General features: G+C 39.8%; 2 protein-coding genes across 2 annotated transcripts; one reads left to right on the top strand and one right to left on the bottom strand.

The window, feature by feature from the left end:
• Positions 1–444: 444 nt before the first annotated feature.
• On the bottom strand, positions 445–1110 carry LOC128736855 (uncharacterized). Its single transcript, XM_053831353.1, has one exon. It carries the CDS (start codon positions 1108–1110, stop codon positions 445–447), a length of 666 nt encoding a protein of 221 aa, XP_053687328.1.
• A 4300-nt stretch (positions 1111–5410) lies between these two features.
• Positions 5411–12175, top strand: LOC128737579 (alpha-N-acetylgalactosaminidase). Its single transcript, XM_053832252.1, has 7 exons — positions 5411–5743; positions 5807–5981; positions 6046–6140; positions 6201–6362; positions 6421–6633; positions 11795–11956; positions 12029–12175. The coding sequence occupies exons 1-7, from the start codon at positions 5411–5413 to the stop codon at positions 12173–12175; spliced, it is 1287 nt and encodes a 428-aa protein (XP_053688227.1).
• The last annotated feature ends 1114 nt before the right edge of the window (positions 12176–13289 follow it).

Here is a 13289-nt window from a genome sequence, read left to right as displayed (position 1 = left end):
TGTGAGAAGGATGTAAATGCACAGCAAGAAAAAAAAGCGTCACGACAGGAAGTTCTCCGTCTTTTTCTATTTCGTGTGTAAAGTGTATGTTCCTATGTGTGTCATTCTTGACTGCTAGAACAGTTTCCAGTTCTTCCTTTTTGACTATGCTGAAAACATCGTCGACGTATCGCCACCATCTTGTTGGGAGTGCCTTGTTTTGTTCCAGCTTACTTTCAATGTTAAAACCATGAACAGCTCACACAGGAACGGTGATAATGGGTTACCCATCGGTGCACCTTTTAACTGTTTGTAATAGTGTTTTCTGAATGTAAAGTAATTCTCCTCCATACACAATCGTGTCAGCTTTAAATAACCTGTCTTCCAGGAGGCTTATCGATTCTTTAACGGGTACGCTTGAGAATAAGGCCGTAACAGCGAAAGAGACCATTATGTCGTCTTCTGCTAGTTCTCCCGATGTTTTAGGTGCTCGACGAATTCTCGTGTGCTGCTGACAGAACGGCTCGGGAATTTTATTGGCATTCTTTGGAACTCGGTTACCAACCACTTGGCAATCTTTTCCGTGGGTGATCCGTTTGCCGTGATTATTTCCCGCATTTCTGTTTCTGGTTTGTGTATTTTGGGCTGTCCTTTAATTCTTTGTAATGTAGAGCTTGATGTCCGTAGTTTTCCGATGCAGTCTCCTAACGCAGGTTGGCACTCTTTAATAGTACGATTAGCTCGTTTAACTATTTCGGGTAGTGGGTCGTTTCTTTGCTGTCTATATGGGCCGTTGTTGATTTTATCGAGCCTCTGATTATCGTAATCCTCCTTGTCCATTATAAACACCTTGTTACCTTTGTCTGCCTTCACGTAGTATACTGGTTTTTCTTTCAGTTTCTTGGCGACGCGGACTTCAGGGTTCCTCTTCTTTTGATGATGATAGTGTTCTCTGATGTTTGGTGTCGTTGTTACTGCGTAGTTCAGTCCCATGTTTAGTGTGTTGATCTGTTCGTCGGTGAATTGTTGTGATGACCTGTTGACTACAAAGTTACCAAAGTAGGTGAACCTTGGGTATTTCTTGTCATGTGTTGTTGTTGCGTTGGAGTAGTTGTTGAAATTTCTTCTCATCTATCTTCCTTTTCCTCTCGGATTCACATTTCGCGGCGATTAGTATTGTCATGTTTTAGTCTTGACCTTGAAATGCAGTCATACATATAGATCAGTCTATTTCATAGGAACGGGGCCTTCCCTCGGAAACCCGCGCCGAGAATCGCGGCTAACACACGCTGCCAGACGAACAACGTCACGTGCAGTACCTTGCAAGTCGTAAGGGCCTGCATAGTGTCGTCGTCCTGCCTGTAAAAAACAGTTAGATTTAAACTTCTCGCTCGGTGGTAATCTACAATAGACGTAGGAAGAGGCATTTGTGTCTATAACCCAACTAGACGCGTCGCTACCTTGATGAGTGGGTTTTGCAGTCTCCCTTTGTCCAGCGTCTCTATGGTTCAAAGGTACAAGTACCAGCGAACCGCATGCCCTGGCGGGTGTTGTGGGTTCGAATCCGGTTATAATCTCAGATTATAGCTTGGTTCGACTTATGCAGTCAAAACGACTACTTGTTAAGCGTAGCTACCAATATCCCCCCATCCTCCTCACCTTTCCGCTCTTCTCCCTCCTTCACCAAAAATTTTCATTTCTTTCCCCTACCGTCCCTTCATCAATTGTAGAACCATCGTTTCAAAAAGTATTAACAGTGGGAAGCTATGGGGGTATTCATTCGCCATTTTTGATAGAGGTGATCGCATTCCAAAGTTTTAATGTTCAGCTTCCTATAAAAGGTCTTAATGCTCTCCTTCGTCCACTGCGACTCGATGCGTTCAATAAGGTGTGAATGGGTTGATTTGCTGGCTATAATTCTATGACTAACTGGAGCAAGGTGCTGTTTTAGACACCTCTTCATAAAAGCGCTGCCCTTGTGTAATCTTGCTGTGGCCTTTTTGAGTTCGATGAATTTGTCTGGCTCGGACGCGTCCTAGTCACAAGATATGGCAACATGCTCCTCTTTTCCGAATTTATACCTAACGGTGGTTCCAGCATGCTTAGAGAAATAGGAAATAAAGATTAGAGTATTTTGACTGAGGACCGTGCGGTCACCTTATTTAGCCGAGAGCCGGGGTGGCTCTTGCCGTATCAAGAATTCCTCTTCATTGTACTCGGTTCGTTGCGCGTCTCGACACACGCAAGTCGGCTTCAACCTGTTCGAGCCATCTAGCACGTTGAGCCCCTCTATTCCTGGTGCCGGTGAAGTTCTTGAAGAGAACGAATTTCACTACACAGTCGTCCGGCATCCTTGCGCCGTGGCCGGCCCACCGTAGTCTCCTAACTTTCGCCAAGTGTACGATGGGAATCTCTCCAAGCAGTGCCTGTAGCTCGTGATTCATACGTCTCCGCCACTCTCCGCTTTCCATTTGTACTCCGCTAAAAATAGTCCGTAACACCTTTCGTTCAAAAACGGCAAGTGCACGTATGTCTTCAAGTAAAGTTACTGTCTCAAGTCCACCCAGTGTGAACTGGGAGTGCGCCGTAAATTCTAAAGATAGAGCAATACTTAGTTCAGCAATCTTATGGATAATAATTTACTCTATAAATGCCCCATATATAATATTTTCGAATTTTCGGCTGATGCGTTACAGTAAAAAAAAGTAAAATAAGTTCACTGAGTGCAGGACAAGCCTGGTTACAGCAGTCTAAACGGTCGCCCTTTTTGTAGATGGGACAGACTACGCCTTCCATCCACTCCTCCGGTAGTTTCTCTTCTTCCCAAATCCTTGAAATCAGCCAGTGAAGTGCCGTTGCTAGGGGTTCTTGGCCATTTTTGTAGAGTTTTGCCGGGAGTCGGTTGTTTCCGGCGGCTCTATTATTCTTCAGCAGACCGATTTCTCGTCGGATCTCTTCGAGATCGGGAGCCGGCACACTGGTGTCGTTTGTAGGTACTCCGAGGTTAACATCCATTGCGTCTCCTGCTGCTCATCGAAGAATTGGTTCCACCTGTTGACCACCTCCCGCTCGTTTGTGATTAGATCCCTTCCCTCGTCCCTACACATGTCAGGTTTTGGTGTGTGGGCCTTGCGAGTTTGGCTCACCTTCTCGTAAAACTTGCGGGTGTCTAGCTCTTCACGATCTCTGTCCTCCTTCGGAGCTTTTTCCTCCTCAGGATCGTGGTCAACTAATTCCTCGCTCGTCGATACTTGGCCAAATTCTCTCTCGTGGATATGCTCAGATAGTTTTCCCAAGCTCTTTTTTCCTCTCTATCGCTTCTTGGCATTCCCCGTCAAACCAATCATTTCGCGCACTCGAGGTTTTTACATCTAGCACAGCGGTTGCGGCCTCGTTGACGGCCGAGCGTATCCTACTCCATCCGTTTTCGAGGGTCGAAGCATCTAGCTCCACAGAGGAAGGAGGAGCTTCATCCAGTACGCGCGCGTAGTTTTCGGCAATTCGAGGGTTGTCTAGTTGCCGAATGTTTAGCCGAGGAGGGCGACTTTGTCGCGTGGTATAAACCGTCGATAGTTTTGAGCGCACATGTACTGCTACTAGGTAGTGGTCCGAGTCAATTTCCGCACTCCGTAAGGAGCGTACGTTGATGATGCTCGAGAAAAACCGGCCCTCGATGAGAATATGGTCGATTTGGTTCGAGGTTCGTTGGTCAGGTGATCTCCAGGTGGCCTTGTGGATATCTTTGTGGGGAAAGAAGGTGCTTTTGATCACCTAGCCTCGGGAAGCCGCAAAGTTGATGCATTGCTGGCCGTTATCGTTCGTGTCGGTGTGCAGACTATGGGGCCCGATCGCCGGTCTATACATTGCTTCCCTGCCGATTTGGGCGTTCATGTCGACGATGACGATCTTGATGTCCCGTGGTGAGCAGCTGTCGTACGTTGTCTCCAGCTGCGCATAGAACCCTTCCTTCTCGTCGTCGGGTCTACCTTCGTGTGGACAATGCACGTTTATGATGGTGTAGTTGAAGAAACGGCCCCTAGCAGCACGAACATTGGGCTCACGTAGCACTACGAATTCAGGTACAATTAAACAAATTGTTGTGCAAATTTAAAATTTACTGTTTTGTAATAAGCGCTCCGAAGCATTACGATACATTTGATTGATGAAGTCAGGTTTAAATTTTTTAAATACCCATGCTTTGTAGGTATATAATTTATATCCGTTTCTTAGAATTTGTAGTTCCGCTAAGGGTGGTGATTGGCGACGCTATCGCATTTTTAAAATTTTTGTGTGATTTGTAACACACTAATCAAATCTATGTAACCAGTATGGCTTGAAACTAATATGCTGTAAACGAATGTTAACTGGCTTAGAAAATATAGAAACTCCAAGCAGAAGTATAGCAAATCATTTAAAGCTAAACTCTCAGCGAGAATTACTGATTGGCCTGAAAAGGAGTTTTCTATTTGAGAATAGCAAAGTTCCTCAAATTAACGATCTTGAGTGAACCAAACATGTGAACTAACTAATAGGAAATGTGTTCGCAGTCCTTCAGAAGACAGAAACTTTAAATTTAGAATGTTGTGTAATGAAAATACAGTTACAAAATAAAAACCAAAGCAAAAACATGTTCAATAATGAATCTTGATCAAACCTTAAAACAATTTTGCTTGTAAATCAATCAGGCTCCCATACGAAACACACGCAATCTGTTCACCTCATAAAGACGCTTCTATCGTTCTATTCTATGAGTCGGAATATCAGCCACATTGCTTGTTCCAACTGACGTTTTATAATAGCATAGCTTATTTATCGAACAATAAATTTAGCAGACTCGATACTAAACGGAGTAAGTCAACAACAACGGGCGTGGAATCTGCTGTTCTACAAATTCTTACACTCAGGTTTTACGATGTGTAATCTTTCACTTCAGCAACGTTACTTTTAATCATTACTGAGTTCAATGTATTATCTGTGACCTGGATCAAAGTATCACCACCGATAGTGTTCATGTAACCCAATTGATTTGAGTGGCCACCACGGATGCCGTGGAACGAGGCTGAAGATGCGTTAATGTGAGGAAAAACATGTTTAATTCAGGTGAAAATTTATCAAAACAGCTAATTCGGCATTGAAAAATGGAATCGACGTTACCTCGACCTAATAGCAAGCTGAATAATTTTCGATAGTGTAACGAACTTTGTTCTAAAGTACACATAAGAGGGTCTACAATATTAAGCTGTATCCTATCGTAATCGCCGCAGGAGTTCTATCCATTACAACAGGGCGCATAAAGTACTGAGATAACAGTAATCAGGTTTACTACTGTTGGTGGGTTTTGTGGGCTACGGAGAGAGTATATAAGCTGGTATGGAGAGCACTAGAAGGCTTATAGTTCTGATTAACTGTCGCGTAGTGTGGACTAGTTAAAATGAAGTCAATAATAGTTCTAGTAGGAATAATTCTAATCAGCTCAGTAGTGCTAGGTCTTGAAAATGGTTTGGCACGAAAACCTCCGATGGGTTGGATGAGTTGGGAACGGTTCCGCTGCATTACGGATTGCAAAAAGTACCCCGACGAGTGCCTTAGTGAGCAGTTATTCAAGCGGATCGCCGATTTGATGGTTTCCGAAGGTTACCTGAAGGCGGGCTACGATTACGTGAACATCGACGACTGCTGGTCAACGATGGAAAGAGATTCCACCGGCAGGCTGGTTGCCGATCCGCAACGGTTTCCGAATGGAATGAAATATTTGGCGGATTACGTACGGTGGCGAAGAAAGTGAAAGGTTGGGAAGGTGTTTAAGCTTGTGATTTGTTCGTTATAGATACACTCAAAAGGTCTGAAGTTTGGCTTGTATCAGGATATCGGAACAAAGACGTGCGCCGGTTATCCAGGGATGAAGGACTACTTCGAAATTGATGCTCAAACTTTCGCCGATTGGGATGTGGACTTCATTAAGATTGATGGATGCTACGCTGACGAGTTGAAGATGGTTGACGGTTAGTGATTTCATTAAGTTCATAACAGTGAGAAAATAATTAACGTTAATATTTTTTTCACAAGACTACATTCTATTCGGAAAATTTCTGAACAAAACCGGAAGACCTATTTTGTATTCCTGCAGCTGGCCGGCTTACCAAGAGTACAAAGGAATCATTGTAAGCTTTTCCATTTCCATCACATATTACATTTTTTTTACCTTTGCGAACAATCAACAGCCAGACTATGAGATTTTGAAGACAACCTGTAACATGTGGCGAAACTGGGGAGACATCGAAGATTCTCATAGTTCCGTTGAGACGATCACGAGGTATTTTTCGGACAACCAAGGTCGCATCCAACCGCACTCGGGACCTGGCCATTGGAACGATCCGGATACGGTGAGATTGATTCTTTGCGCAAAATTTGAGCACACAAAAACGAGCTTTTTAAACACAGCTGGTGCTGGGAAACTATGGCCTAAGTTACGAGCAAAGCAAATCACAGTTCGCCGTTTGGACAATATTGGCCGCACCTTTGCTGCTGTCTAATGATCTTGCCACCGTAACACCGGACATTAGGGATCTGCTGCAAAATAGGGCCGTTATTGCTGCCAATCAGGACTATCTTGGAATACAGGGATTGCTACTTAAAACAATGAACAAAATCGAGGTGAGTAACAAACTATTGTTCCATAATCGTTCGAAGTAGATTACTTAACCCAAAAAAAAAACCTGTTGAAAACTCCAGACGTTGCAGTTGGAGCTAAAATCAATTATGAAATTAGACTAGAACGTGAAACTGTACTTGAAATTAGATGAAATTGAACTTGAAACCGAAATTGACTTAGGACATTAAATTAGACTCGAATTTGGACTAATTTGGGCTTGAAGCTTTACTTCAAATTAAACAAATTGGACTAGAAATTTGAAGTAATTTTGACTGGAAGTTTTACTCCGAAATAGACTTGAAATTGGATTTAAATATGACTTGAGATCAGAGTTTGAATTAGACTTAAAATTGAAATTAAAATTGGAATTAAATTAGCGTGATGTTGGACATGGACACGAGATTAGAGACGAAGTTTTAGTTGAAATTAAGATCGGTATATTTCATCTTACTCTCTCATTTGTATTTCCTGTTTTCTATCTTTTTCAATTTTTGTTCCATTTTTTTCCTTTTGTTTAGGGTTTTTTAGTTTTTGCTTTCACTTTGTTTCTTTTTTCTCATTTTCTATCGTTTTTCTTTTTTATTTTTGGTCTCGTGTTTCCTGTTTCATTGATTCGTTTTCTGTCCCATTTTTTCTTACTTCAATCCTATTTTTCCTCTTGCTTTTTACTCATTTTTCGACTTTTCCTAACTCTTTCTCGTTATTGGACTTGGTCTATGCCATTTTTCCTCTTTTAGATACACCGTTTTTCCTTCTTGTTTACGTTCACGTGTTTATTTTGTATCTGATTCCCTGTTTGCCCTTCACTTTTTATTATTTATTTGCTGTTTTTCATCTTTTTCTCTCCCGTTTTACCTTTTTTGGTCTATTTTTTCCTGTTTATATTTTCTTTTTCTTCTGTTCCATTTTCCCGTTTTTGGTTCCACCTGTCCCTTTTATATCCCGCTAAACTTCTTTTACCTCTTTTTCTCGTTTCATCGGTTTTCGTTTGCTCTCTCGCTTTTCGTCTTTTGGTCTCACTTGCTTTTTGTCTCGTCGAGAAAGGAGGGATCTCATTCGTTTCGGGGCCGAAATCGGTGCTTCGTATTTCCTCTTTTCCTTCTTGGTTTTCGTTGTTTCCTGTCCCGTTTCGTCCTATTTCCTGCCGGCTTTCACCTTTTTCCTTTTTAACTCCTTTTGTATTTTGTCAGTTTTGGCTGTTCAGTTTGTCTTCTCATTTCTATCTTCTTTTTTATTACGTTCTGTTTTTCTTTTCCATTTTATGAAAATATAGTTACAACTTAAAATTGGTATTGATATCAGACTTGAATTTGGATTTAAATTTGACTTGAGTTTATACTTGGGATTAAATTTGAAATTAAACTGGAACTGGATAAATTGGACTTGAAATCAGAATTTAAATTTGGCTTGAAATAGAACTTAAAATTAGAATTAAATTAGACCTGAAATTGGATTTTGACATGAGATAAGAGCCCAAGTAACAATTTGGGTTTTATTACACTCTTATGATGGCATTTAAGACCAAAATTGGTATGAAAACCGCCATAAGAGTATAATAAAACTCATATTGTTGCTTGGGAGATGTAGTTTAACTTGAAATTAGCATTGGTATTTTTCGTCTTACTTTCTCACACGATACACCTCTTCTTTGTTCCGTTTTTTGTCTTTGCCAATTTTCATTCAGTTTTTCTCCTTTTCTGTGGCTTTTTGTGGTTTATGCTTTCATGTTTCTTCTTTTTCTCCATTTTCTATCGCTTTTCTATTTTCTTTCACCTGTTTCTTGTTTCATTGTTCCATTCTTCTTCGTTGATTTTTCCTTCTCTTCTATCACGTTTTTTGTTTTTCGTTCCCTGTTTGCCCTTTGGTTTTCATTATATGCTGTTTTTCGTCTATTTCTCTACTATTTTACCTTTTTCCGTTTTTCTTTTCTTTTTATCTGTCTCATTTCCGTGTTTTTTGTCCCATCTTTCTCGTTTTATATCCCGTTTGACTTTTATCACCTTATTCCTAGTTTTCTTCAGTATTTATTTTCTTGTCTCGTTTCTCCTGTATTTGTCTCGTTTTCCCTCCTTTCTCTCTCGTTTTCCCTTTATTCTAACGGTTTCTATTCCTATCATATCCTGCTTTTCGCATTGTTTTTCCACTTTTCCTTCCTGTTTTTCGTCATTTTCTGCCCCGTTTAATCTTACTTCCTTAGTATCCCTTAGTCCGCTTAGTCTTCGTCTGTTCCATTTATTTTTTTAATGGACCGTTTTTTTTCTTCTTTTCTGTCATGTTTATTCTGTTTCTAGTTCACTGTTTGCCCTCCGATTATCATTATTTATCTGCTGTTTTCCAAAAAGTAAAACACTTTTTCAATTGGTCTGTTTATCCTATTTTTCTTTTCGTTTTCTTCAGTCCGTTTTTCCGTTTTTTGTTCCACTTTTCTTCTTTTATATCCTGTTTGACGTCTTTTATCTTTTTTTCTCATTTCCTCGGCATTCGTTTACTCTCTCGCTTTTCTTCTTTTCCCTTTTTGTCTCATTTGTTTTTTGTTCCGTTTTCCCTGTATTTGTACCGTTTCCTTTGCTCTTCCTTTTTCTACCCGCTGTTTCCACTTTCCCTGTTTCTCGTTCGATTTTTGCCTCGTTTTTTTTCTTGTCCGTTTTGTTTTTTGTGGTTTTTTATGGTTTTTTATCCTGTCTCCACTTTTTTACCATTTTTCAGTCCCGGTTGTCATTTTTTTCCTTCTTAATTCCTTTTCAATTTTTTCGTTTTCAACTGTTCCGCTTTTCTTCTTGTTTTTTTTTTTCATTCGTCACGTTCTGTTTTTCTTTTTCGTTTTATCTGTGTTGTCTGCCGATTCAATTTGTTCTCTTCATTTTCTTTTTTTCTCTTTTTTTCTGTTCTCGTTTCTCTTGCTTCTATATTTTCTCATTTTCTTTTCCACCTTTTCTATCTCGTTTTTATGCTGATTTGTTCGCATTTTTTCGTTTTTTCCTCCTCTTTATCTTATTTTTCTTCGTTTCTCATCCCTTTTCATCCCTATTTTGCTGTCCAGTTTCCTCTTTTTCCCTTTTTTCTCCCAATTTCTTCTTTTCAACTTTGTTTCTCTTTCTATATCCCATTTTCCCTTCCATTTTTTAAGCCAATTATTCGTTTTTTCTCTTTTGCGTTTGCTTCTTTGCCTCTCCACATGTATGTTTACTTTTCTCACTCTTTCTTTTATGCTCTTTTACGTTTTTTTTCTCCTTGTCATTTTTTCTTTTAAACTTCTTTTCAAGTAAATATTCAGGAAGACCGAATTCTTCGGCCATAACTCAGAAAAACAACAAATGTGATCATCTAAAAATAAAAAATAAGAAAACTTATCCAATTTAATTCTACTATGTGTTTTTTATTCAATGACAGATACGTATTTCGCCTACGACTTGCAGGCTTCCTCAGTGTCTGTTTTCGAACTGAGGAAGCCTGCAAGTCGTAGGCGAAATCCGTATCTGTCATTGAATAAAATACACATAGTAGAATTAAATTGGATAAGTTTTCTTATTTTTTATTTTTAGGTTTCGTATTCTACTAAGACGCTCCAAAAACTTCAGTCAAATGTCATCATGAAAATTTTATCATCAAAAGATCAGAAATTGACAAACAATAAAAAAAATATTTCCAAAGATTTGCATGTAACATTTGGTCATGTGAAAATTTGGCAATATTTAACATTAATCTGTTTGTAACAGTAAATCTAGATCGCATTGCATGTTTAGTTCTAATTCTTTGAAGATTATTTCCTCATAGACTTGAAACTGTATTTGAAGTGAAACTTTCAAGGATATAAAATTGGACTTGAAATTACTCTTGAATTAGCACTTCAAAATTTGGTTTGGTTAAATTTGGACTAAAAATTGGTTAAAATTAACGGTGGGGCAAATTCCCCAGTATTGCCCAGCCTGGGCAGGCGGGTGTTAATAAGCCATGCTAATTATTTGAAACGGTACAAATTCCGACGGGCTAAATTACAGTGCACTACTTGTGACATACAGAACAAGTATAAAAAACCGATTGTCACGCTTAAATTTTCCGGTTCAAGCCTTGTCACAGTTTCATAAATTAGTCACAGAATTCGATGCGGGTATTTAACATTGAATTTGCTACGGAACATTTTCCGGCGACATTTATGTATATTTTTCCACGCGCGATAAGCGATGTTTGTTTGCATTCCGCGGACTATATGGAGATAATGAACCAAATTGCTGAACATCGATGAAAACGTGGTGATGGTAGTTGGTTATCCACACGATTCAATTAAAAAAGTTATGTATATGATACACTTGCAGGACTAGTTATTATCTACCATATTGCCGAAATAACGAAATAAGTTTTATTCCCAAAGAATATCTACAAACTTTGCATGAAAATATAATCCCGAACAAAGTAATTCCTAAACACATCTTTTTGGTAACATTTTTATAGCCAGGAGAAAGGCAAAAAGCAATGCACACAACGTTCTACCGATCCAGAGTTAATTGAAACGAAAACATTCGTATTTATTCATTCAGTCCATGGTCACGGCCATATGTACAAGATGCATGTTGTTTCGCAACAGATAAACTGTCAAAGATCGGTGCTGTCCATTGGAATTCGTTGGTTTGCACTGGACACCCACAGAAACGCTCAAACGTTGCTCAAAAACAAACATCAAAATGTATTTATTTATCTGGTTGTTTAACAATTTATCCAGCCGAGCAACAAGGCATACAAACAGACCAGTACGGCACGGACGGACAAAGGAAACCGAAATCGTTTCAACAACGTGTTTAGCTATTCCGAAAGTACAAATGTTTCGGCATTTTAAGCATTCCAGCCAGTCAGCGCGCGTGTAGGACCGTAACCTTCGATCCGACGAGAGCGGTCCCGGTTATGAAAGCACAAATTTGAATTACAAAACAGAGCTATCTCTATCTGTCTCGGAACAGCTACTTATACCTCTTCACATTCGGCGTGATGCTGACTGCCGAAAGCCAACTATGTACCTATATTCGTTCGTCCGGAGACGTCATCTCTCTGGAGACGCGACGAAGCAAGAGAAATTAATTTTAGCATCCACCTGCGTAAAACCTGATATCACTCATTAAGCCCCCAACCAAACCACACCACTCATTGGTATGCGATTTTTATCACACACAGATTTGGAAGCGACCGATTCTGCCCCGGGTTAAGGATGAACTGACGCAAGTGATTGCCTTTGTAAGCCGCCGCGCCGACGGTGCGCCCTACGCCATCCAAGTGAGTCTGATCGACGATCTGGGACTTAGCAACAGCACCTATATCAAGGGATATGAAATATTTGTAAGCGTCTATTTTTGGTGGCTAAAATTATTGATGGATTTGATGGATACCTAATGAAATTCGCATTTCTAGGATCTTTTCGATAGCAATCGTAAACCCGTTCACGTTCGGCGGGACGGTCGTTTTGAAACACGTGTCAACCCGACCGGTGCCAACCTGTACCGGTTCGTGCCTAAGTTGAATGTTATTCTTCGCAGCATCACCGATGATGATTATTAAAACCAAAGTTTTTCTTTGTCCAGAATAAACGTTTACACTTTACAGAAAAGTCCGATGACTAATGGTGCGTAGACACCAACATGGTGATTCGAATGTCACAAATATATGATAATTGAGCGGATTCGGGGGATTCCATCTGCATATTTTATTAGTATGTTAATAACTATAATGTTGTATGCTTTGAAATACTAAGAAAATACAGAAAGAAAGATAATTCACTCACGTTTTCTGTCCACGTAAAAAAAATCGGTCGTAAAAAAAGAGGACGTCAATTCAAATTTTGGACGTAAAGAACTGGACGTAAAAAGAAATCAATAGATTCTAGTAACTAACTAAAGAGCGCCAAATGTTCCTTAGTTCCACTTTGAAAACTTGATCCTTCTGTTTGTTATTTGACGCACTTCGCAGCCGCTGTTAGTATACAAGACTTCTGTGCTACTTGTGACTCTAATGGCCTCTCCCAGCCAAGATTCGAACGTCGATTCGAGAACTAGCTTGTTACAAGAGTGGTATACTTCGAGGCCAAGCAAAATTCCTTTGGGTTGTACGAAATGGTGGCACAGAACTCGAGAAACATAATCTGTACTGTTGCTTTTGATTCTTCTATTTATTTTTTATGTCCACCAACGTTTTTTTCGTTACGAATTACAATAAAATCGCTTTTTACACGAAGAATGCATTCCGTGCAAATTGAAACCGTGGCAAAAAAACGCATACATTCAGAAATTCACGTGAACACCACCATAAATTCCGAAAATCGCGTATAACAAGCCGCTTAAATTCCAACCATATTTGACCTTAAATTGGAAGTGACGATAAATGGAGCACTCGATCAGGTTAACGTCACGGCGGTCGCTTTCAAAGTTTATTATTTACTTTTCTATCAAATTTTTGCTAGAGTGCAAAACAACTGAGAATACAAATGGGTTGAAATTGTCACTTGCATCGAACACCTAATCTGCTTCAATTGAAGCTTGCTCGAAAGGTTCAATTGAACAAATGAAACAAATCGCATCAAAAGTGAAGCGAAGGGAAGAGCTACATTTGTTGGTTTCGAAGTTTTTGGGGCCTGCTCACGATAAGCATGTGATTCGAGCATCAATCTTGATATCTA

Source organism: Sabethes cyaneus, chromosome 2, assembly GCF_943734655.1.
Source record: "Sabethes cyaneus chromosome 2, idSabCyanKW18_F2, whole genome shotgun sequence".
Classification (NCBI taxonomy): Eukaryota; Metazoa; Arthropoda; class Insecta; order Diptera; family Culicidae; genus Sabethes; species Sabethes cyaneus.
This window is presented reverse-complemented; position numbering and strand designations above follow the sequence as displayed.

What these genes read in the sequence shown, in the direction of transcription:
- LOC128736855 (XM_053831353.1), bottom strand. Translation starts at nt 1,110, where the DNA reads ATGAGAAGAAATTTCAACAACTACTCCAACGCAACAACAACACATGAC.
- LOC128737579 (XM_053832252.1), top strand. Translation starts at nt 5,411, where the DNA reads ATGAAGTCAATAATAGTTCTAGTAGGAATAATTCTAATCAGCTCAGTA. An exon ending in AAGAGTACAAAGGAATCATT is followed by an intron (nt 6,141 to 6,200) that starts GTAAGCTTTTCC and finishes AACAATCAACAG; the next exon opens with CCAGACTATGAGATTTTGAA. An exon ending in TCAAGGGATATGAAATATTT is followed by an intron (nt 11,957 to 12,028) that starts GTAAGCGTCTAT and finishes TCGCATTTCTAG; the next exon opens with GATCTTTTCGATAGCAATCG.